The following is a 26313-nucleotide window of genomic DNA, read 5'->3' on the forward strand; positions in this document are numbered from 1 at the left end:
TACTACACCAGCTCCCTCTAGTGCCCCTGTACTGAGAATTCATTCAGTATAACTACATGCAAAATAAGATTAGTTCTGTTCTTCTCCTAACCCCATTTTTAGCTATAAGTAAAACAGCTTGTAAGCACTCGTCCAAGGCATTAAACAACACAACCATTCTTTTTATTTATGTAATGGCTCGGGTTTGCATTGTTTTGGAAAGGATTCTGCTTGCATGTGACTATTAACTCTCCTGTTCCTTCTATTCCATTAATGACATTGCACTTTTTTTTTTTTTTTTTTTTTTTTTTTTTTTTTAATCCTTAATATATTTATAAGTGGAGAGTTTAAGGAATTCCTGGTCAAAATGGGGTGTTTTTTGTTGGTAGTGCAAGCTATAGATCCTCTGAATGTGAATGAATGTTTGGACGGAGACAATGTGTAGATCTTGGACTAGTTGCTCAAATTTAATGAAGAGCTAAGAACCATGACCAGTAACCAAGCACAGTTCCGTGGAGGTGGCGAAGTGCTAGCAGAATAAAAATATGCTCTTAAACTTAATACTTAAGAACATTTAAATAATGTCTTAGAACTTTTCTTATGTAGGATTGTGGTATTTTATCTCATTTGTGGTTTATTTAAAATATACCAACGCATACCATTTCTCCAAGGTTCTAATTTATCAATTTAATTTGTTTTGTTTATTAGCTCTGTTTTTTTGTTTTGTTTTGTTGTTTTGTTTTGTCTTTCTAAAAACTAATACCTTTTAGGGTCTCACATTTATTACTGAGGTTAAATATCATCTAGTTGACACCTACATCCAAATATAAAAGCACTAATCATACCATCATGTGTCTAAAAGACATCTGTAGATTTCTAGTGCAGATAATGTTAGGTTACCAAGGAAAAATTGCTGTACTCTGTACTTGGGGCCTAAACAGGTGTCTAGATTCCCTTAGTAATTAATGAAAAGTAAAGAAGCTTCCCAAATGATCTGTTGCATCCTATGATTTGTATCAGCTGCTGCTGTTAGCTAGCTGACAGTGGCTAACAAGTCACAGCCTACTGCTGCTAGTGGGCTGAAGTAAGGAAAATGAATTTCCCTCTTGAATTTTGCTCTGTGATGAATTGGCTAGTGAACGTGCATGGTTATGTGTATGTGTGGACCTCTGTCTTGCCCTTGCGCGTGCTCTTGGCACTTGCAGAGAAGACATACTGGCATACTGGCTACCTGAAAGCTGCCCGTGGAGACATGTACATCAGCAGCTCTGAGCTGGGCCACTTGTTGGCAGAAGAGGGAGGCACTCCACTTCTGAAAGAACATCCCCAATGCTACTTCAAGAAATTATGTCTGAAATAGAAGCATGCTGTGGGTTTGGTTTGGTTGGAGGTCACCAGCAGTCTAGAGAATGGACTGAGCCAGGCAGGTATTGCAGTCTCCTCTGCTAAGAGCATGAGTGATGCCCATGGTCCTTCATTCATGGATGCTTATTCCACCCCATGAGACATCAAAGTAGAGAAGCCACTGTGATAGAAGTAGATACTGATTTTATTTACGTGGTTTCTTATGTGTGTTCTACAGATGTGGAAATGAAGAATCTTATTTCTTTGTAGGCCGCCCCTTTGATGTAGCAGTGTTTGAGGATCACCTTTGGTTTTCTGACTGGGCTAGGCCATCACTAATGAGAGTGGACAAGAAGACCGGCCAAAACAGGGTACGTCTTCGAGGCAGCATGCTGAGACCCTCATCAATGGTTGTAGTTCATCCTTTGGCGAAACCAGGTATACTGCAAAAATTAAGCAGTCATTCCCTTCCAGCCTCCTCTTGTTCACTGATGTCAATAGAATAGATGTTCTCTTGTCCTTGGGAAGACAATAATTTTTTAGAAAGTGGTTCTTTAAAAGCTTCACGTAGCTCTGCCAGCATTCACTGAAAGCCTCACCTGGGCATAAGTCCAGGAATACAAAATGATTTTGTGTATTTATAATCATGCTCAAGAATGTACACTGACCAATTTCCACAGGCCTACCACAGTCTTGTAATTCCTATTTATCCTACTTTACTAGCACCCCTCTCATGCATGAATAATAACAAATGACATAGGGAAAGATTTTTGTAAGATACATTAATTTGGGCCAAATTATTTGATTTTCTGTTGGAAACAATCTCCCAGTAAGCAGAAAAAAATCAAGTAATTCAATAGACCATGACAGAGAGAAGGTAATCATGGGCTCCCTATGTCCTTGTAATGTTCTTTCAGGGAATGCTAGGACTCTAAAAATTAAAGGAGGGATAAATAAGGAAATTAAAAAATAAATAAATAAATAAAAAGTGATACATTTATTAGATGAAGGGTATGCAAATCTGCTTTCCTGACAGAGGGTAGGTTATAACATTTATACCTGATTATACACATCTATTTTTAATTAAAAAACAAATAAACTAGAAAACTTCTAGTTTTTGTCAGTCCTTATTGTTTTTCCAAATGCTCCAACTTGACTGAAGAATCCACTTGTTAAATTTCCTGTTTTTCTGTGCTAGGGACAAATCCTTGCCTTTATCAGAATGGAGGTTGTGATCAGATCTGTGAAAACAATTTTGGAGTTGTCCATTGCATGTGCCATCCAGGATTTGTGAAAACTCAAGATGGAAAAACCTGTCGTGCACTGGATGCTTCCAACACAACAGCAGGTACAATCCTCCACTTCCAGACAAAGGTCCCTTTAAGGACCCTGGCAGATAACACTGAAAAATATTCACCTTGTTCTACAAAATGAATGACAGCTTCTCTGAAGAATTATAATATTATGTATTTTCCTTTACAGGCATTAGTTTCACACTGCTGCTTACCTTCTTTTTCTTTCCCTCCTTTCTTTTTTTCCTTTTTTTTTTTTTTTTTTTTTTTTTTCATCTCGAGCCTGAGTTGTTCAAGCTCTTTGACATAACTTTCCTATGCATAGATAGTGTCACTTTCATATCCTTGATTGGGATGTCATAATTAGAACAATGTCTGACTTTTACAAGAAACTTCACAAGCTCGGCTAGTAAAACAGACAGCTAATTGATATGATATGGCTCAGGTGTACGTCACTTGAGTTTGGATGTACATACTACAGGAAGAAGAGTAGAGCATTCGATGAAGTGATAAAGCTTGTGTGAGGGTAGAAATTGCTTTACTCTTCCTATGTAGATCTGTCGGAATGAACCACCCCTTCCAACTCTGTCTTTGTACTTCTGTGTTTTTGAACCACAGCCCTGGGCTCACAACTGGCAGCTCTGCTTCTGCTGTCCACCTCTGTCTCCTTCCTGTTGCCAACAGCTGATGCACTGGTTGTTGTCTGAACATACCGCTCCTTCCTGAGGGACTATTGCATCCAAGATGCTTTTTCATGAATGCTTTAGTGTGTTCACCAGAAGTAAATAGAACAAATCTCCTGTGAGAAGCACTGGGGTGTTGTTCTGGGGCAATACCATGTAGTCTGACTATTTCATTTTTCCCTTGACACTGTCAGTGAGAGAGATGCCTGCAGGGCTGACGTGAGTTGCCTTCCTTTTCCTTTGCATTTGAGAAAACCCACCCGTGAGTGTTTTCAGGAATAATTTGAAGCCAGAAACAGGCTAGGCTGGGAGGAAACTTTTTTATTTTAAAATGAAACCACTGTGATTACTGGAAAGTAGATCATAGAGTCACTGAAAATCAAAATGTTCGTTCAGTAGATTTAAATAGTCTGTGTCTTCTTTTTCTTGTCTTTTTCAGGAAGTATCTCTGTGCAGAAGGAGGCAGGGCCAGTGCCAACACCAGAGACCCTGCTCCAGAACACACGAGGCAATGCAATTTTCAAGGATATTGACAGTGGGGAAAAGAAGAAAACCAACATTTTGTTGATGGCTGAAATCATGATATCAGGTAGAGTCTGATGATTTCCTTCCTTCAAATAGAAATTGTAGGTCTCAAAGGAAAAAAGGCTCAATGTCAAGACTGATGGCATTCATTTTACTCCTCTTACAACTTTGGTCTATGTAATTGTGCCAGGTAGAACTGTGTTTGTTTGTTTGTTCCCGTGTTGCTTTGCTTTGTCAACAAAACTTGTTATTATTATCCAGGCCTAAAGAACAAACATTTCTATCCTATAAAAACATGTGAAAGTCTCTCCTTTACAAGTATGTTAAATTCCTCTGAAAAAAAAAATGCAATAAAACCTTTTGAATTCTACATATGTTCAATGACACTAACTCATAAAATTGTACAATAGGTTTTGCATACAATATTCAGAAATCCCAATACTAAATGACACTTCAACTCCGTCTATCCAGACAAAGACAACAGCCTGATGATTGTAGTGGTTTGTCATCATTAACCCTGGAGAGCTATACTTCAAACTAAGACCCTATGCTCTGTTTTTTTTTTATTGATTTTTTTTTTTTTTAATATAGTACCTTCTTTGCTCTGTACAAATACATTTTTTATCTTTGTGCTATAGATCAAGATGACTGCACTGCACTGGAATGTGATGACAATGCACAGTGTGTTTTGCTAGAAGATGGTGCTGTGTGCCAGTGTTTGAAAGGATTTACCAGGAAGGGCAAATCATGTTATGGTAATGAAAAACATAAATAAAACCTTCAGGAAAAATGTAAAAGTGGGAAGAGAAAGAAAATCTATCTTTTTTTCACATTGGCAGCTTTGCTTCATGAGCCATCACAGAAAGGTCAACAGGATTGCTTGTTTTGAAAGGGATGATGAGCAGAGAGCATGTGAGATGAAATGGCTGATTATCACATGGCTTATTTTCCCTTGAGTCATAAGCATTAATCTTATTAATATTAATGAGCAATAATGGGATAATAGAAATAAAAGCATAAAGTATTTATTTGTAAAAATTGTCTTATTATAAATGCTCAGTCCGTAGACCTGATAGTTGATATATAATTTAGAAGTAAGTACTAGGGAATCTTTTAAAGTTAGTACTCCTGCTGTAATAATTATATAAAAGGGCTGCCTTTTTTTTTTTTTTTTTTACTAGCACTTGGAAGAGACTTTAACAATCAGACAGCCCTTTGCTTGGAGTGGTCTTTAAAATAACTTTTTGTTAACATAACATTTACATACAGCGTGAATGGAAACACTTTGTTTTCTCATAGTAATGACCAAGAGAGAAACGCATAAGAAAGAACAATTTACACTTTGGTGGCTAAGCATCAAGACTCACAGGAGTATATGTTGGCATGGAAAGGGGGTTAAAAAAGGAAGGTGGAAGGTGGAATTGGTGTAAATTTTATTTTCCGTGAGCTGTGGTACTTTTTTTTTCCTTTTCTTTTCTTTTTTTTTGAACTCCTATTCTTGCTCAGTATGAAATTTGTCTCTGAGTAGGGTTTAAGATGAGAAGGATGTAAGACTGATTTTGAATAGGATAGTTCCCTTCAAACAGGGGGTACTTCTAATTCTAGGTGTTTTTTGTTGTTGTTTTCTGGTTTATTTCTAGTGATTTTTTAAATTATTATTATTATTTTAGAAACCAAATAACTTTTGTTTCTTTTTAGTGATTTGTCTGATGGTTTCATGTGTCCCTTTTCACAGATATTGATGAGTGTGCTGCGAATACGGACCGCTGCAATCGAAACGTGTCAGGCTGTATCAATACAGAAGGGGGCTATGTCTGCAAATGCCTGGAGGGCTACACGGGAGACGGGCTCCATTGCTACGGTATGGGAGTGTGTGAGGGCTGTGCTGCCTCTGGGAGGCTGTGGCAGGAGGAATGAACAAGAAACACAGCTCATGATTTGGGCTAGATCTGCATCAAGCCGTGGAGCTGACTCGTGTCCACGATGATCTGTTCTGTCTCTTTTTGAAATATTGGTAAGGGCAGGGATCCTTACAGTGGCTCCCCCAGACAGCTGACATTTAGCATTTCTTTCTTTTTGATCCTCTCCTTCCTGTCTGAAGTGTGGCAACCTCAGCAACTGATCAATATTCCGAGCCTCTATTTGTCAGTGGATACTTTCTCTCCATGTTTGCCCTCTTTTTAGTAGCTACAGCAGGAGAGAGAGGATGAGTAAAGAGGAGGAGGGAAATGGAGGTGAACCAGTAGAGCTTTATTGGAAATCGTTGCCATGAATATAAACGAAAGCAGGTATTGAGTGTGTCATAATACTCATCAAATAATTACAGGTTGGTTTAATAGGCATGAGGTTCAGGGTGTTGACACTTACAGCTTGAGTACATTTAGAGTCTTGTTAATAATTCGACCTGCTGATTCTCCCATCCAGCTCTAATGCCAGGTCTTCAGTTCATTCCCTATGTTTCTTATTTTTTAATCCGTTTTAGCAGCAAATGTGAAGGAACAGGAATCTTTTTTTTTCCTCCAATATTTGAGTAGCACGGTATGTTCAGAGCTTCGTAAGAGTCTTGACTTCTCTTTTGTCCTTTTCTTTTTTCTTTCTCCTTTATAGCCCAATTCAAAGCCTGTAAAATTTGACCCAATACTTACATAGTCTTTGCTGGACTTTGGTTCTTCAATGCAGACAAGAATGACTGAAAAATTAAGTCCGATATTATTATGGGCACAATGTTGGAAGTGTCAAAGACAGGGGGTCTGCCTCCAGAGGTCAGAGACAAGTCTTTGGGGATGTTCGGGAGTGCAGACAGAAGTCACAACCTCCTATTGCTGTCCCAACGATCTACAAGGCATGTCCCCAGGCAGCTGTGGGCTCTCACTGTCTGTGGTTTATAGATGATCAGCTAGAATGATTGTGGTACATACCACTATTACTGAAAACCAATCCATTATCTTTAACTCCGGGATATGGTCAGATATGTTTTAACAGCATTTTAGGAATGATGAGATTTGGCTGTGATGTAAACAAAACTGAAACTATTTTTGCATTTGGTGAATTGGAATGTGCTGTAAAAACCAAAAACTGATGTGTAAGGGGTTTTGTACTTCAGTTTTAGATGCCTGCTAGCATGAACAGTGTCTATAAATTTATTGGTACATCCAGAGATGGCACAGGATGAACTCATTTTGTGTTTCATCATTTTTTTTAATTTTTTTTTTTGGAATATACTTCAACAGTTTTGTTCCTCTGGTTTTATTTTTTAAAGTGCTTTGAATTTTTTGTGCTGTTTTGAGCTGGATCCTAAAATCCTCCTGTTCTCTTAATGCAAGAATGCCAACTGACTGTACTCTAGTACACATCCAGGGTGCATGTTGTGACTAGAAATGTCAGGAGAATGCAGATGATTCACAAGTGAATCTTCTCTTCAACTCCTCTGTACCCATTATATTTTATGGTGTGGCTTCTCCTTGCCCTCTCCCTACAGACAGCTTTTGCAGCAGTGCAGCATGTTCTGAGAGGCTTGGTAGGCTGTGATCACTTGGTGTAGAAAACATGCTGGTTACTCTTCTGTTACAATTTCTACCAAATGTGCAGAGGGAAGGTCTATGGTATTTTTCCCCTCTGCCAGGAGGCTGCAATGCAGCTGCTGCTGCTGCCACCCTTTTAAGCGATGCTCTGAGGTGTTTCGTTCTTCTAACTGCAGACTGTTTGGGTGACAGATATTGATGAGTGCAAGATGGGAACCCACACCTGTGGAGAGAACAGAACCTGCACAAATACAGAAGGAAACTTCACTTGCTCCTGTGCTAATGACGCTTCTGGAACTACCACGGGTTGTGGTGAGTAAATGGAGTGAGCAATTAAAATAAAGTGGATCTTAGCTAAGATCTGTGCCCTCAGCTGAATTGTTATACTGGGAAATTAAAGAAAGACCGCGTAGTGACATACCGGGCAGCTTGTGAATGAATTCAACATTACCTTAGGAGGTTGTTTTCCAAGCAGCTGTTCTGAGGTGGGTTAATGAGACTGGATCTGAGTTTAGTTTGGAAATGTCTACGTTAAGTTTCAGTGCTAATTTATACAGTCTAAATGTAGTGACACATCTATCTAATGGCCTTTAAAATCAAGAGCAGAAGTAAATGCTCCTTGGGGAGGATGTTTTGGCGCTGATTTCGGGCTGTGTCATTCTTCAAACTTGGACCACACATAATTTAAGTCCCATTTCATTCCTCAGAATAAGCTAGTCCTCAGATCCAGTAGCTAATTTTTCAGAGTGTCTCTGAAATGCTTCAGAAAATCTGGTTGCTAATACAATGAAGGGAGCAGCTGAAGCTTCAGTACTCATAATATCTGGCCCCTGTTTCAGTGCCTCACTGTGACAGCAGCGTTCTCTGAAAATTCGGAGCCGTGACACATCATCTTCCTCTGTGTCAGCCCTCGTCATCAGGGTGAATTTTACTCCAGATCAAGTGACTGTCTGATGACAGAAGGACACTGTATGATTGTCACAGATATTTTTCTGCAGAAAAACAGAGGGAAATTATGCCTTTTTAAAGTAGAACATCTATCAGGATCCTCACCCTCCTTCTCAGTCATTTAAGCTTTCAGTAGTTTCAAGTGTCACTCAGGAAATGATGATTTTAAATGATGTATGACTTGGAAGTAATGCCTTATAGATCCCTCAGCTGTAAATATGATCCTAGACATCTTTGTGTGTGCTAGCACACTGTTTTAGTTCTTTGCCTAGTAAGCTCTTTTAGCAGTCTGAAATTTTCCTTGCAGAATGCAGAACACTTCAGGCTTCACTGAAATCACTCAGTCCTTTCCAGTTTGGGCTCTTTGCCCTGACAGTTTTCCTGCAAATGACATTTTAAAAAACAAATGTCATTAAAGGTCATGTTGCAATAAAACTGGTGTGAGTCATAAAACTGATCCCATAAATGTGTGGGAGCGATTAGGTTTATTGCTGCTAAGCCACACTGCTAGAAATTCTTTGCCATGTAGATGCGGGGTTCTGGCCTGCCGATTTGGTAGGCAAAAAAGTGCTCCTGCTCTATAAAGGCATCTCTGCAATGCAGGTCATGTTGTGCAGAGATATCAGGGCTACCTGTAAAACTAGCTTGTTTGGATGTTTTTGTAGGCGACAGTGTGTGCAATTCAGAGCAGGCTGCACAGAAGCCTTTGAGGAATTGGGTCAATGGAGTGCTCTGGTTGCCAATGAAGCTGTTACCTGTACCTTTAAACAAGCTAGATCAAAAATGTGGTCTGCACTCATGCACAGGTGCAGTCAGCTGGGTGGCAGAAGAACAGAAACATCTGTGCAAAAATGTCCGTTGGCACGTGAAAACTTTTCAGGCCAGGATCCAGATGCAAGAAGTGCAGTCACCCTTCACCTGTGCATCTGACTCTGACACCTTGTGAATGGTAGAGAGTTACTGTACCCTAAAATTGCTTATGTTGCAGAAATAATCCAATTATAAGCAACTAGACAGTCAGTATAGTTTCATTTTCCAGAGCTGTACTCACACATCTAAATAAACTGAACACAGTTAACCTCTGTGTTTTTCATTGTGTATCTAGAATCAACCATATTTACTATTTTAATCTAAAAACCTGTGTACTGAAATTTGATAAAAAAATTAGAAATTAGAAATTCTTACCTACTTTCCTATCTTGGACTGCTGGAAATCTTTCACAAGATCACATTGCCAATGCAGCAAACAGTTTGAGATGTCCTTGTGAAATCCTGTGTTTCAGAATCTACTTTGTCCCCTACTGCTGTCAGCAATGAATACTCTACACACCCTGTGCAAGGTGATTCCATGGGATGCCCTCCTTCCTATGATTCATACTGCCTCCATGGTGGAGTGTGCAATTATGTTTCTGACCTACAAGACTATGCCTGCAAGTAAGTACAGAATTTTATATTGTCTGTGCTGATGAATGGTGTCCTTAGGGCACAGTTGAGTGGAAGCAATGAAGTGCTTGTCCATAAATTTTCCGTTCATCACCCCCTGCTGGTAATTATCATTAGACTTTGGTCTTTTCTGTAAGCGATCACTCCATTCACACCCAATGCAATTGATAGTAAGATTGGATTTGTTTCCAGAACACTTGATTCTTTGCTTTGGAAATGGGAGGTAAATTGTTAAATTACTTAGGGCTCATAGCATTATAGGTTCCTGCTCTCTCTCTCTCCTGCATGCCTCATGCTAACTTACTCCTCCCTGTTGGCCTTGCTGCTCATTTATATATATTATATTGTTATTTATGTGTCACCTGCTGAAGCACTCAGTGGGGTGGAAGAGGACACCACTGTCCTGTCTTTTCTGTCTGGGAGCAGGAAGGTGAAATCTGGTGTTAGCATTTTCCCTTACAGTTTGAAGAGTCTTTCTCCCTGGCAGAAAGTGCATAATACTGATGGTCCTCTTGAAAGCAGGGAGAATGGCAATTAGATCTGAAAAAGATTTCCTTCCTCCTGAGGATGTTTTGTGAAGCCTAATTCCCTGATCCTTGAATGTAGTTACTGATAAAAGCAAAGAAAATCTTATGTTTCAGAAAATCAGCCTTCGGCTGGTCAATGTCACAGCCTAAAGCCATGGGGTAATCATTTCTTCAAAGCCATTGTTGCTGGAATTTAACTGATTATATCTCAATATTTGTTACACATTTCTTCAAAATCCAGCATAAGTGCTGTGTTTACAGTGGGACAAATCCAGTGGCTGCCCCCTTCCCTGGGGTCTGACCGGGTATGTGAGGACCTGTATAGGGGATTTTCTGTGCTAGGGAAACCTTCCTTTGTGGCTCTTGTGTGAGGAGAGTGAGCTTGGTGGGGAGACGAGAAGTCCTTCATCACAATTCCCCCAGACCCACCTTGTTGTTCCAGGCCATTCCTGCAAGCATCATCAAATCTGAGGCTTGTATTTAATTGATTATAATTGTTATTATTTATTAATGTGAGTGGTTTCCCCTGCCCACAGACCTCTGTACCCACAGGAATAAGTGGCGAGCATATTTTTATGTGCATGCAAAGTAGATGCTTTGTGCTGTGGACTTGCTAAGATCAACACAGCCATTGTAGGAGGTCGTATGGCTTATGTTTATTTCTGGCATGTGTTGTGCTTTTTTTTAGAATAAATTGTAGAGTCATTAAAAGCTATTTTTTTTTCCTCATTGAGTTCCTCATACTGAAACTGCAGAGTCTACCACTGCAGAACTTTTAAATTAGGGTCTATCCATGTTTTCTAAATTTTGTTAAGTGTTAGTCCATAATAAGAACCCAAATTTCCATATTTTTCAGTACTGGAAGTGGAAGCTGTTAAATAAATTAAAGCCTAACCTTGCTTAGCTGTGATCTGCCAGAGAGATTTGTGTTGAACTATCTGATTCCTCACGGTGTGCACTAGATGGCAGCATTCATTCGTGTAGGCTGTGATATATTAAAATAGCAGAAGGAAGTCATGGCAAAACTTTGTTTTTCACACATTTTCACACATTGCCAAGTGTATTAATTAATCAATAGTTTTATGTGGTTTTTCTTGCGTTTTTTTTTTTTTTTTTTTTTTTGTTTGCTTGTTTGTTTGTTTTTTCACTTTATAGTCATTTTGATACATGGGTTTCATGCCCTGAAATTATATTTTAGTGTTGGATTTTTACAGTGTTAAGAAAAACAAAAAAACTGAGAGAAGTAATTTGTAATAAAACTAAATTTTGAAGATATTTCTAACCCATACATTGTTCCTCTTAGTAAGGATTCAGATTAAAATTTGTTTCCTTTAACCAAATCACTCTCAAAAAGTTGATAAATTGTATTTTGTCTCATTGAAAGAAACGGGAACCTTGCTGCTGGAAAGGGTTAAATAGAAAACCTGATGGAAACAGTCTGTGGATTTGTTCTTTTTTTTTTTTTTTTTAATGCTTTATCTACTGATATCTGGGAAGTATAATCTCACTGTATAATTCTGTAGAGTGCTTCAATAGATTTACATTTTAAAAGCATTTAATAGTGAATTTTACAGGATTTGGCAGACATTCCGTGAATGCCATTTTGCCTTTACCCCCAGACAAATTTAACGAGATATTTCCATAGGGGTTGCCAATGACAAATGAATACTCAAGGTGACTGCGGCGATGATTTGGGTTATTTTCTCTGCTGCCAGTTACAAAGTGCCCGTGCTTCCTTTTGGCAGCTGTGTGACGGGCTACGTAGGGGAGCGATGCCAGTTCAGCGACCTGGAGTGGTGGGAGCAGCAGCATGCCGAGAGGGTGAAGGTGCGGAACATCACCATCGCCGTGTGCGTAGCAGTGCTGGTCCTGCTGCTCCTGCTGGGGACCCTGGCCGCCTACTGCTTCAGGTACTGCTCCCAGACACGTGCTGGGAATGCGTGGCAGAGGGACCGAGGTGCTGTCACAGGTGGTTCATGGAGGAGAACATGTGCTGTCCCTCAGCCGGTGGAAATTGCCATCACATCCTCGCTCCTCTTTTGCTTTTCTGTAATGGGGTCTGTGAATAATTCACAAATTTTCTGGCTTGTCCCTTCCCTGCAGTACTCACATGGATGTTAGAGTGACATGTGCCTGAGGAGAAGAATAGACCTGATTAGGTTTGAAGAGGAGCCATAATTTGTATTGATGAGAGAGTTAAAGAGCATGCTATTTACTTAGCTTCCCTTAAGAGAGCTAGATGTCTGAAACTGTTGTGGTAGGGCTTTGCTCTTCTCTGCTAGCTATTATCATCAGTTTTGTTTTACAACCCTTTCAGAGTAGAACTGTACCTGAATGTTTCTTTGCAAGGGAGAAAAGCAGAGCATTACCCTTCCAGTAGCACACTTCTACATGTACAGTGATGTCTGCAGCAATGAATGTGAAAGCAGTTTTCCTGGTAGTAGAAAGTAAAATCAGGGATGTGAGTGTAAGGCACATCTGTTGTAAGAGTACTCCCTGGCATTTTCCATGGCTGTAATGAATTGTGCAGGTTTGAGATTCTTCTCATGGCAAAAAGAATGCCCGTAGTCACTATTTAAGAACCCAGCCTGATGTGAAATTAAATGTTGTTGATGTCCCTTGGACTGGAAAGTATTCAGCATTTAATAAGTTAGTCTTTTGGCCATGACCTTGGCAGACAACTGTTCCCAGAGGCTCTTGTTTAAATGTATGTTTTTATTTAGCAAGTAACAAAGTAAACAAACAAAAAGCCAGAGAGCAGCCAAATTTACAGTTTCCTGCTGCATGCCTACCTGCCTTCCATATGTGGAGGTTTTGGTTGTGGTTTAGACTAATTTTAACATTAGAATCTCCTAGTCATAAAACGTTAAACTGAAAAAGAAGTTAGCTATGAAAGCTAATACTTTCCACTCTTATTTAATGGGTCCTAGCATATTTAGCCCATAAAAGTAGATAAGCTGTTACTTTTCTGGTTTTCTACTAGCTAATGGTAGAGCTCAAGAGTTAAAGCTAAGTGCAAGCTGGTTTGTTCTCATGACCCGGGATTCAGAAGCTAATCACTGGAATGATATATGTGGAATAGACAGATCATGAGACTCTTGTGTTTCCCATATTTGTCTTTTGAACTGCCATGGAAAATAGCCACAGTATGTTGGGTTTTAAGGTGTGAAGATATTCATTCTCTTCCCTTCCTCTCTCTTTTGTCATTTCTCCCTGATTTACTTTTCTTTCTTGCCAAATGCTTTTGATCAATATAACTATTTACCTCAACAACAAGTTTTCAATTACATGCTCGACTGCATTTGTACTGCAGCTATTACTCTCCTAACTAGATCAAAATGAAACCACTGATCTAAAATCCCTATTTAACCAGAGTCTGGAAACCAATATTTGGCTTGAAATCACTCTGCTGCTTTCCCCCCGCCATGATCTACTGTATTTTGAAATGTACCAATTAAGCCTATAACAATCCTGTTCCTTCCCCTGCAAGATGCAGGCTCCTATCTCCTTCTAACTGGAGGAAATGACGTTGGTGAGCTACACCTACCTATTCGAAAGCTGCATGAACTGGAGGCCAAGGGTACCAGAGTGTTGTGTTTGTTCAGTGGCTGTGGCCTGCTGAAGGGCATTGTGTTAATCTTCACGTCAGGTTTACACAGTCTGAATGTACAATATGCCACGTTTCCTTTCTTACTTGGGATGGAGGGAAGCAATTTCTCTTCCAACAAAACAACAACAACAAAAAAAAACACAACACCCTGAACCACAGATTTAACACCCAGAAATTGGCTGAGGTCATGCAAAAATTAGCAGTAGAGCTGGGATTAGGATTGAGAAATTCTTGGCCTGTTGCCCGCATTCAGTCAACCGGATTTTACCGCGGCCTCCCGCTTGTGCTCATGGAGACCCCTGTGCCCGCCGTGTCAACCTGGCATCTGCTGTTCTGCGTGCTCTGAAGTAAGCCCTGGAATTAGAAGGATCCTCTGGGGCAGGGCATCCTGCTGAGGACAGTGCCTATGTGCTGCGTGGGGGGTTTTAACCATTGAGTAACGGGCTGGAGTTGGGTTTTGTCAGTGCTCTGAGCTGCAGTACCGAGGGGGCATATCCAGGTGAGGGTTAAAACACAAACAGGAGACATGCTGCAGTGCCAGGAAGGCCAAAATGGAGTAACTTAACCTTATGGCTCAGCGTTCTGTTCTGGGGACTTATCCTCAGATCTGACACCTACCTGATTTTGTGTCATCAGTCCCAGTCTTACGCTCTGCTGGGAACCATGAGAATCGTTCTTTCTGGTTGAAGGCATAGGCAGGAGTGTGTTATAGAGATTCTGGGGAGAAAATCCATGGAGCAGACAGGTCTTTCTTATTTCTTACAGAAGCCAAATCTTGTTTCTGTTGGCTTTTCTCTAAGGGAATAAGATATGATAATTATGGCATGATATATATTCCCAGTTAGTGTATGACTGTGGCGCAGGAATAAAAGGAAAATTCCTATTTTCTTAGATAGATGTCGATTGAATTTCATTTAAAATAGATCAAGTAAAAGAAAGTTATAACTTGACACTTCTGGAATTTGAAGAGTGAAACATTACTTTTGTTATCTGATGTCTAGGAGATGAATAATTGTGTGTGTGATGTCAGTAAAAATGTACTGATTTGAATCTCAAGAAGTGTAAATGAGCTCTTTTTCTTATGACTGTGTTTTCTGTGTAGGGGCCTAGATCGGATTTTAATACTGCCTTACAAGTGATCACTGTTTAACTTCAAAAGTAACAGATTTTGATTTTATGGAACCAGCCACTTGGAGCTAACTATTCACAGCCTTTTTCCAATTCAAGATTGAACTCTGGCTTTATTTCCCCCTTGTTTGAGCTAATTGCATTAGTCATGCATTTTTATTTTTTTTTTTTTCGAGGAAATATCTTAGTTACAAGCTTTTTGAGGACTTCTATTTATCTATTTCATAGTATTTTCTAAAGTTGTCTTTTGCAAATGATGCAGCTGAATGCAGAAGTGATTTTATAATTGTAATTACCAAATGATGTACAAAAATACAGTCACATTTTTATTTCTGAGCTTCACCCACACTATTCATTGTATTGGTAAACTTAAATCTTTGTAAGGGGAATGTATTATAGAGTGAATAATATAAGAAAATAGAAGGGGTTATTTAAAATTAAATTTAATTATTTTCTTTTCCTAATGAATGACCCTTTACAAATGGCACATTAAAACAAGTATTCACTTCTTACTGACTTCTATTTCTGGCAAGCTGTTTGTTTTAACCACTGTGCTGTAATTAACACTAATACAGCCTTTCAGAGGAATGAAAGAAAAGAAAATGTATGTCCCCTCTGTAAATACCTACAGAATGAAGTGTGAAAAGAAGCAGCATCTGTTCCTCCTGAAGTGAAATAATTTGTTTCAGCTTTTGTTCTGTTGCAGAAGTCAAAACTTGTATAAGAAGAATCTCTACGCAGAAGCGATAAGAGATGCCAGCAGCCACACTGACAATGAGAACGTGACACTTACTTGCAACAAGTCTCGGGTAAGTATATTAATGTGGAGTGGAAAGGGAAGTAGGAAGGATCAAAGAGCGTTAGGGATCCACTTGAGATTATCCATCAAATAATTCACATCTTAAATACATTAAATAAGTGCTAGAGTCATCAAGTGCTTTGCTGTGAACCCTAGTTCATCTTACCTCATTGTTATCCCTCAAAGTTCACAGCTGCCTGGATGTATTGCACCCATTAGCTGGTGTTATTGTTAGCTTTGAACACAACAGTTGGGGAACTGTGTTCTAAATTAAGGAAATGGCAATGTGATGACATGGCATATCACAGAGTTATTTTCACAGGAAAGTGTGCCCTCTGTATAAAAGGTTTCTTGGAAGCCAAGTGCTGTGTGTGCTACCTGAGATGCCGAACTTTATTTTTGAGGGTGGATGCAATTAAATATCTTGGTATTAGAAGCTGCTGCCTTGTAAAGAGAACCTATCGGGATGTTATCAGGAAGTTTGAGAGGGAATTTAAAATACTAATTGTGCACTGGTGTAGGTAGAAGAGCCATCATGATCTGCTTGCTCTGGCCTGTTTCTATTGTCAGTTTTGAATTTGCATTAGAGATTTTGGCCCCATGAGATCTGATCAAGGGACTTGATTTTCACTGGCATTAAAATGTCATTATGCTGCTTGGTGACTGCAGTTGGAACCTGAAGTCAGCAAAAAGGACGTAGTGAGCATCTGTGGCTACTTCTGTGCCCAGACTGAAGCTGCTCTGTCAGAATGGCACTGCTTACCCTGAGATCGTCTGTACACTCGCATCATGCAGCACTGAATAAGCTGCTGTAATGCAGGTGTCACTGTACATGTCTAAGTAGCATCATATAAGCTCTCCAAAATAAGCACAGTTACGTCAGTGGAACGGACTTCTGGAAAAGTCTATACTTGCACAGGATTGGAGTTAAACTCCAGTGATGCACCTACCTTTTTACTGTGGTAACTGCATGCACATTTTTCTAGCATGGGTATTACTGCAAGGATTTAAAGCCTTTCACAACCAACCATAGCTGGAAGGGTACAAAAACCATGCAGAATAGTCAGGGTTGCAAAAGAATTTGGCTTTATACATTTACTTTAATGATAATGGATACTTTAGCTTTAAATCTAGATTTTATTCATCTATGCTTAAAGTTCAACTCTGCTCCAGATCTTTGGGTCCAGAAAGGGATGAATTTGCTCTGCTTGGGGGTGGCTGTTTGAGGGGCTGAATATCATGGAATATCCATAGTGCAAATTGAGCATTTTTAAATCAACCAGAAGAATGCCTCTCAGATGGTTTAGATTGAGTATCTGGCAGGATTTGTGAGTGGGTAGCTGCTGAAACACACTATTAGACATGTGCAGGGAATACTGAATTGACTTGACCCCAGATATAACATGAAATAGTTCCACTGATGGTCTGCCACATGGTCTTGTGGACCTTTTATTACTAGCTGCTGACCTGGCCAGCACTTGTTCCTCCAGATAGTAAGCAGCAAATGTGCTGAATCTTAGCGATGCCATCATTTGTTCACAGCAGAGGCAAAAAACATGGTTTGCAAAATATCTGTGGCTGGCAAAAATCAGAAACATTTGTTGGGACTGAGAACAGCTTGTTGCCTGGGAGCAGTGCTCTAGGAGGCCTGCAGCTCATCACTTCTGTCCCCACCTGCTGGTGTCCCCACAGTTAATGCTAGTCGTTAATGACATTTTTGCTGAATATAGGACTAATTAGACAGCTAAGCAATGGACTGAGTCAACAAAAACAAATCCTACCTACTCATCTATTACACACTCGGGTTGAATTTCACCACGCATTCTTCTACTGGGAGACATCAAATACATTAATAAAGTAATTCATTGCAAATGGCTTGTTGCAGACTGGAAGAGGAAATCAGTGACCCTTTGCTAATTATTGCTTCTCACACAGTAATGGATTCCTGTGGTTTCATGCATGTGATTTTCTCTGTGCTGATGCAGCCATGAGTGTTAAGTTCACTGGGGCTTCATTCATGCATGCACTCAAGTTAGAAACTGTAGAGCTGCCAAAAAGCAGCAGGAAGTTGTCTACTACTGTTCACTTTAAGTGGAGATTACTGGGGAGCTTTGTGATGGAAAAAAAAAAAAAAAAAAAAAAAAGAAAAAGAAAAAGAATATAACATCATACTACATTGGGGCAGAAAACTGTAGCTCCTCAACTCTTACGGTACTTGTGTAGGTCTTTGGGTGCTATTGATGTACACAGCATTAATAATTGTAATGAAGGATTTCATACAGGACTGGGTGAAGTAACTGGAAAGAGCTCATTAAATTCTCTCCTTTTGTAACCTGTAGTATGCTTGCTCATTTGTGTAGCTAGGGAGAAGTGCAAAGACTTCTTTATAATGCCCATCTAGGCTGATGTAGAGGATAATGAATTTTACCCTATTGCACACACCAAACGCCAGGTATCATGATACCAAAAGAATACCTACAATTTGCCCAAAGGTCATTCACTTTTTAATTTATTTCTATTTTGCCAAAGGAAGCTACATTTGGGTAAGAGTATGTGTGGGTATTTTTCTCACATTTGTGTTAGAAATCTGTAAGCAAGGCTAGGCTTGTCCCAGGAATACAGAAACCTTGGTAAACTTTTGCACATGCCTGGATGCACATGCCTCAACCATTGGGAAGTGGTTGAATCACCATCCCTGGAGGTCTTTAAAAGACATTTAGATGTAGAGCTCAGTGATATGGTTTAGTGGAGGACTTGTTAGTGTTAGGTCAGAGGTTGGACTCGGTGATCTTGGAGGTCTCTTCCAACCTAGATGATTCTGTGGATTTTGAGGCTGTTCTGAGAGTTGTCACTCAGCAAGTGTTGAGGTTTGCATAGTCAAAGATGTTTTGCAGAACTGTGTGTAGCTGGATCTCCTCTGAGGGTCTGCCACATGTAGGCTAGCAGTTGTAAGCATACAGATTTTATGCAAATGAACTGATACGTAAATATTCACAGCTGTTATATGTGTGGCCTGTTCATACCATTCCCCGGTTCTCCACCTAGACCATGAATCTGCCAACAATCTTCTGTTGGAACATCTTACTTACGGACATTTTCTCTTCTTCCTTGTGTTTGCTCTTTAAATGCCCCCTTTTAACTATTCCTTAGCTGGGTTTCTCTGTTCCCCTCTATCCTATTTCAGCACATTGCTTTCCTCTTTTCTTCTCTGCTCTTTTCAGCACAGTCCCCCAGAGGGTGCTGGCTTCAAGGCATGGTGTAGCTTGTCTCCCACTGTCACCATGGGACGATGGAATTACACCCCTCAGGTGCTGCTCAGATCTGGGAAAGGGAAGCTTGCTTCCTTCCCCGTGTCTGGCAGGGTTTCCTGCTGTCTGGTTATGGGCCTCTTTAATGCTTTAAAAGTGGCCCAGATACTGTGGAGAGGGTTGGTTTTCATGTACTTTTCTTCTTGCATCTGGAAAGGTTGATTTGCAATGCAAGAGTGTGGGTGCTTCTTTACTAGGCTGGGACTGCACGCTTCCCAAAAAAAGACTAGGGCTGTCATCAACTGCAATGTTTAATTATCTGCAGGGGAAGGGTCATCCCAGAAGCCAGGATGACCTTTTTCCCCCTCCTGTGGTTGGAGTGTGTGGCCCTTCCAGTCTGCCTCTTGGGTTTCAGAAAACTGGTTCATTTTATATTAATTTGGGCTCTCTGTGTTTTGTGCATATTGTACATATTTGCAGTTTGCGGTTGTCAAGGAGTGTAACAGTCCTCCGGAGACTAAAGCGGTTGATCTAATTGAGTGTGAGACAGCAGACCCTCATCCTGCCTGTCCTTCAGAATATGGTGAGTAGGATTTCCTTCCCTATTATATCTCCCCTTACCTTTGCACCAGAAGCAGTGGTGGCTAGTCCAGGAGACAGGGAAACCAAAGGATACCACTGGCTTGTTTAGAGCTCTGTGCAACGCAAGAACCATGTCTGCATTGCTGTGAAGAGACCATTCAATCCTTCACTTTGCAGCTTATTCATGAGAAATTACAGTACAACAGTGCTTTCACAAACATAAGGAGCCAGATGCTTCTCATGATAGCACTAATATCATGTTTTTGTGTTTTTGTAAAACTTCATAGTTTCTTTCTTTTCTTTTTTTTTTTTCTTTTTTTTTTTTTTTTTTTCTTCATAGCAATGAGTTATGTGCATCATACTGATTGGAAAAGTGTGTCCCTGAGAAGATATACTTTGACAGTCCTTATGCATTCAGGCAGGAAAACTATCAGGGTGTGAAGAGTCCAGACCTTTTGCCTTGTAGAAGCAACAGCAATTCTGCTTTTTCATTTTTTTTGTGTGTTAAACAAGATGTTTGACTGCCTGGGGAGTGTTTGGTGCTTAAACAAAGAAGAGATGAGTGAAGGAGATATTCCTCCCACCATTGATGCAAAGTCAGCAGGCAGCACAGAACACACAACAGGTTTCCCTGGCCCACAGGTTACCAGCTGGATCACTCTGAGTTTTAGCAAATCCTGCCTTGTATAGAGGCAGCTGAATTTCCTAATGGCTCACATGGTGAGAAGTGATGGGGAAAGACTGATATCCTTTAGCAATTTGTCTTTAATGTGTTTACTGCCTGTTCTCAGAAGTTACCAGACAGCCTGGTTTGCATCGGCCATTTAGAAATACCCAAAGACAAATGTTTAAGGATATTGAAATGGGCAGGCATCTTGCAAGATTTTCATAATTGCCCATCCTGTCCTTAGATATATGTTGAATCAGTTTATTCATCAGCAGAAAACATGCCTCACGTTTACTTGGTTGAACTAATACTGTGAACATGTGCAGAACCGTATTGCCCAGTGAAAGAAGCCTGATGTTTCCCATTAGGAGACTCTGTTCTCATTTATAGGTTTATCAGATGCAGCTTTTGGAAGAGAAATTTCCCCTGACAGGTGTCTTTTTTTTTTTTTTTTTCCCCTAATTGAAAATTTTAGTGAAAGTGGTTCAACTGCCTTAGAGAACAAGACTGGTAGATAATCTGACATCTTTTCTAAGATGTCAGTGAATAATTCTAAGACCTTTGACTTTGGAGCAGGGAATTTAATTTCACCAGGCAGGTGGTCTTCCTGTCTCGGGCATGCCTTTTTCTTGTTCTTAGGTGTTAGAATAGAAAAACATGACATTTTCCTTGGACAAGTCACTTCTTAAAATCTGAAGCAAGTTCTGTACTGTCTCTTTCTTTCCTTTTGACATAAGCTGTTTTTGTAATTTTCTGTGTTTGATGCCTTGCTTCCTTTCATAGCTTTCCTCTCAAAGCTGTCATTAACTTTCCTTTAGCCTAGTTGTTGTGAAGCTTCCCAGATGGCTTTCAATAACATATATCCATTTTGTTCAGCAGAAGAACAGCCTATAACATATGACAAAGCGGCAGAGACTTTGGCAGAAGAGGAGAAAGAACAAGGCTGCCGACAAGAGGTTCCTGGTGGTGAGAAATCATTTCAGCCCCCGGGAGCAGAGAACAGTCCCCCCCAGGCTCCTTGGGGAGCCCACCCCAAGCCCCTGACGGGAAGGGAGCCCTGCCTGCCTGCCCCAGCCAGCCTGCTGATGCAGCCGGACTAGAAGAAGCTTGGGCTGAGCAGGAATAAGAGGAAGGATGAAGTCAGTGGAGAATGGGAACTTGCAAAGCACTGAAGCAACCCTCATTTTTTACTTCAAGCTATGCACTAAAAAAAAGAAAAGGAAACAAAAAACACCGAACAGAGCAGGGAAGATCTTGCCACTCCTTGCCTGCCATCTCTGCTTGGAAGAATTGCTGTGAGCAATGCATTAACCACCACTACTCTACAAGTATCACTTTAAGGGTCAACACTGCGAATTTCATCAACTGGCAGCTAAAACGACACTGAGGGAAAACAGACCAGTGGGTGGTTTGTTAGAGGTAAACATTTTCTAAAGGAGTTTATTGCAAGTGATAGTCTTTACACATAGATGAGTCCAAAAAACTGTCCAGAAAGTGGGTCATAAGGGACAACTGCAGAGCAACTGGAATGGAAGACGATGCAGGAAAATGAGTTCAAATGAATCTTTTTGTTAAAATACTGTTCATGGGCACTACAAGCCTCTCCCCAGCACTGCTGTCAGGCCAATGTAACATCTGGGACTTCAATGGGGTTGTTCTTGTAACTGAAGTTCTTCTGTAACTGAGCACCAGATGTGGGCCTGTGTTTCTCAGATTTGGTGGGTTGGAAGATTGTTTATAAGCTCATGGTATTAATGATAGTCCCATCTATAGCAATTTAGGTGATTCCTCCATTCAATTTTCCACTCTACACCATTTCTTTGGAGGATCACGTGGTTGTTGCTGGACAGGGACAGCAGGCCTCAGTCTGCTTTCAGCCCTATGAGGCAGCATGTGCTGGAGCTTTCTTTGCCTCACAGAACTGTGGCTGGCAGCAAAATTTGTCTCTCTATATAGGACTTAGTGTGGCAGAAGAAGTCCAGCCAGTTCCTGTTCCAAAAGAACACGAGAAGTGGGACAAACGAACAAAATGCCCCCTCAGTTTGGACTGACATCCACGTCACTGATTTGCGCTGCCTCAAAATCCATGGGATCGATTGGAAAACAACACCCATTTTTCTTGAGACTGACTTTCTAACAGCTACGGTTCCCTTCCAGTTATTTGTTAAGAAAAACTAACTTGCTTATAAAGCTCTGTCATATACAGAGTTGTAGCTTAGTTGTGTATCATCTCAAGTGATTTTCACCACTGGTCTTGAACTTCTGAGGCTGTTTTCAGAATGTTTTGGAAGATATCTGGAAATCAGCTATGTTACTATTAATGTTTTCATTGTAGGGGATGTTCTCTGTGTGTGAAGTCTACTGCTATAACTATTGGACACCTTCTCTAAGCTCCACTACAGTGCCCACTACTAGCGCTCCTCATAATTCGTTAGCTGGATAATAGTTGTTAATGGTATTCATCTGTGTGTTTAAGATCCTGCTGTTTGTTTTTGGAGTTCCACCAGGAAGGTGTGATGTGTTGTAGGTTGGTTGCTAGCTCTGTATGCCAGTGATGGAAAAGAGTGTTACAAGGTTCTTATCTCTTGTCCAAAATAGTTGCATGCTTGAGTAACTTTGTGGAGTTAAATCTTGTAATCATAGAATGACAGAATGGTTTGGGTAGGAAGGGGCCTTAAAGGTCACCTAATTCCAACCCCCCTGCCATGGGCAGAGACACCTTCCACTAGACCACGTTGCTCAGAGACCCATCCAGCCTGGCCTTGAACACTTCCAGGGATGAATTCTGATTTGTGCTGATGAAAGCAATAAAAACACTGAGCCTGAGGTGTCTGAATTACAGAAATTGTAAGGCCTTGATTTGTACATAGGATAGCAATTAAGGATAGTTGTTTATCCTTCTAAAATGATCTTTCTGTGGGTAGTTTTGAATTACTAAGTCAGTTCTGAATTCAGACTGAACTTCTAAAATAAGCATTTCCAAAGGGTGGTTGGAGTTAGCAGTAAGGAAGACACAAGCTCTTATGTAAATGGAGAATGTCCATGAGAAGTGAAGTGATTGAGGAGAGTCAACCTACTAGATTGTGCTCAGAAGAGGGCAACCACTGGACTGGACCATTAGTATTTAGTAGACTGGATTTTGAGTTAAGCATAGTTTTGTTTCATTAACATTGTTAAAAGCATCTAGGCTGGGTTCCCTCATCTTCCACAGTCCATCAGGGATCTTGTGCATGTTGGTGGGAAGAGAGTCCAGCTATAAAGGCGCTGATTCAGTAAATCAGTTTATTTTTATGAGAGATAGACAGTAAAATGATTTTTATCCCTGCACTTTGATTATCTCTGGTGAAATATGTTTCTGTGCTTAAAATCAAAGTGCCGTGTTGAATGACAGTTAACATTTAGTTGGATGTTTCCCTGATCAAAGAAAATAAAGATTTTTAACTTTGAATCTTGTCTAAACAAAGATGTTTCAGACTCCTTACAAATTAGTTTTATATTCTGCCCCTTGTTTTGTTTACTTTGCTTTCTTTCACTCTAAGGATCAAATTTTAAATTTGATAGTGTTCTTTAGAGAATGAGATAAGAAAATCAAAATGACATGTTTTAATAATTAGGGTGTTATGAGTTTTAAATGTTTCCTATTTAGTGTCTCAGCACTAAACTCAAAATAATCTTTAATGTTAAAACCTTGAGATGATATTTCAACATAAATATAATATATTTGGTTTATTTGTATGTTTATAAAACTGTTGATTTATAAAAATAATAATAAAGAAAGATGCTTGGTGTCCCTCTTGTTTTAAAAGAAGTGTGTACAAAACTCCTCAGTTAAACCATGTCATGCTTGTCGATAGCTCCATTGGTTTCATCCAGCCACAGTGTCATGTGTTGGTACAGCACATGCAGGTATCATGTTTTTTTCCTTCACCACTTAAAGGATCTTTACAAATGAGGATAATCTTCTGCAGCTCACAGTTAGATCTCTGCTTAAATATGGTAAGTTTTTACTTATGACTTTAGTTATACTATTCCATAAACAAGTAGAAGCCATATATTCATTTTTGTGTGCATTGAAATGGCTCTCTTATGAATGTTGCTACTTGTTTGTCTAGAAATATTACTGATGGTTTCACAGTATGTTTTCAAACTGGCCTCCAAGGTTTAATTCTCAGGCTTGACATGGAAGTCAGATGAAATCAAATGGTAGAATGCTAGAGGTACCTTTTTTGGTTAAACTTTTTGTTTGTTTGTTTGTTTTTAATGTCATCTCAAAAACTTTTAAATTGTTAGACTTTCTGGGTATGTAGCAAACTTAGTATTGACCTCAAATTCTGTTGGTGGACTCTGACTTTTAAAAATGAAATTAATGTGTGTTATAATAAGCTGCAAAAGAGGAATTTAGAAACAGTGGGAAAAACCTTGACAAGCCCAAAGTGAGAAAACTATTAGGCAATTCTGGAGGGCAGGGGAGAAAATGAGTTTGCTTAGTTTAGTAAATCCTGACTTTATTGAACTTGACATTTCAATTTTCCAAAGCCAGATTTTCATCATAAATGAATGAGGAATGATTCATTCATATTCATAATGGGCAAAGGCAATGCGATGGTTCCCAGTCATGGGAATGTATGACGCATCCCACTTTAAGTCCTTATTTGCAATCACTTGCAACTTGCAGAACGTTATCTTTTCAAGCAAAATTTTTCCACCCTGGGAGTCTATTTCAGGATGGAAGTATTTCAGAAAAATTCTATGAAAAAAGTACGTACTGGTTCAGAATGGGATTAAGGAAAACCTCTGCCTTGCTAATATATTTTGTGGTTTTGTCTTATTGGGAGTAATTTTATCTCATGTTATTTTGGGGTGATGCCTACACTGTTCAGTTAGTCTTCAGGACACACTTGGTGTTATTGCTTTGCTGCCTGATAACTTGCCATCTTTATCTCTGTGCTTGTGAAAAGAAAAGAGGTTAGTGGCATTAGAAGCCTCCCCCAGAGCCCCAGGAATGCACCCCAAACACAATCTGGAAGGATGATAGCCTAAGTTGGCTCACGTTCCTCTGTGATCTTTTATAGAGACTGCTGTTTAATGCTAGTTTTGATGTGGACCAGGAACAGCCAACTTTGTGAATACCATTCATCATGGGATTAACTTTCAGGCATTCCTCAGTACCGAGGTGGACTAGATTCAGGCCGGTGAAAAGCCTTACTCCCTCCTGGCCAGCCATAGGGGCCATCAACATCCTGCAATTTAAAGGCTTTGGACCTTGACTTTTGAAGCAAATGTTGCAGTAATAATCTTAAAAGATGCAAAAACCCTTTTGTACTGGGACTCTGGCTGCTATGACAATGTTCTTCTCAAGCCTAGATGCTACAACCAAAATGTCTTCTGCCTACTCTCTTTCAGGAGGGGATGGTTCTGACTCTTTCATTCTACTAGATACAAACAGGAGCTAAACCAAAGACCAGGAGGAATTTCTATGCTTCATAGATCAGGACCCTGAAGTCCGGTAGCAGCTTTTCTACCAGGTAAGAAGTTGAAATAAGTCTGAGGTGAATCTTAAGAACCCCTGAGTCCCAGATCCTTGTCTGTGCTTGCACCAACTGCCACATGCCACTGATAGCTTTCCAGGCATCCAACTTCAAATTACATGCCTTCCAGGAGCTTTGTTTTGTAGATGGTCTTGTCCATGTTACTGCTAATCTGGCTGTCAGTCTGGCCCTCACCATACGCCTGGTATGGGTTATAGGATCTACCCATACCAGATCTGTCTACCATCCAGTTTTCAGTCCATGTAGCTGTATTGGCCTCACCCACATGGCCTTTATCCAAACCAGTTTGTAATGGTTTTAAAAAGAGAGTCAAAGACACCATGCAAAGGAATTTCTCACTTTTATGTGAGCAGCTACTAGAAACAGAGCAGCTGGAGTCCTGGACTAGTCCCCTAGGTATTAATATGATGCAAACAATGAAAAGAATACTTAATAATTTATAGAAGAATTAGCTACTCGTGCCCATTTA

The 26313-nt window shown here is 40.0% G+C and overlaps 1 protein-coding gene across 3 annotated transcripts in view; it reads left to right on the top strand.

Moving 5' to 3' along the window:
• The window catches only part of EGF (epidermal growth factor), a 60755-nt gene extending 36745 nt beyond the window's left edge, over positions 1-24010 (top strand). Inside the window, exons 15-26 of one of the 3 annotated variants that reach the window (XR_014692404.1) lie at positions 1594-1761; positions 2522-2671; positions 3738-3887; positions 4462-4578; positions 5559-5684; positions 7537-7656; positions 9575-9725; positions 12007-12171; positions 15706-15808; positions 19527-19629; positions 21172-21714; positions 22252-24010. Coding sequence is in view for 2 of the 3 variants with exons in the window: in XM_084517189.1 (XP_084373315.1) it covers positions 1594-1761; positions 2522-2671; positions 3738-3887; positions 4462-4578; positions 5559-5684; positions 7537-7656; positions 9575-9725; positions 12007-12171; positions 15706-15808; positions 19527-19629; positions 21172-21395 (1577 nt within the window). In the remaining variant the exon portion in view is untranslated. Of the gene's footprint in view, positions 1-1593; positions 1762-2521; positions 2672-3737; positions 3888-4461; positions 4579-5558; positions 5685-7536; positions 7657-9574; positions 9726-12006; positions 12172-15705; positions 15809-19526; positions 19630-21171 lie in introns of all 3 variants that reach the window. The other 2 variants (XM_084517189.1, XM_084517190.1) reach the window with 2 other exon arrangements.
• The last annotated feature ends 2303 nt before the right edge of the window (positions 24011-26313 follow it).

This window comes from Aythya ferina, assembly GCF_964211825.1.
Source record: "Aythya ferina genome assembly, chromosome: 4".
NCBI lineage: Eukaryota > Metazoa > Chordata > Aves > Anseriformes > Anatidae > Aythya > Aythya ferina.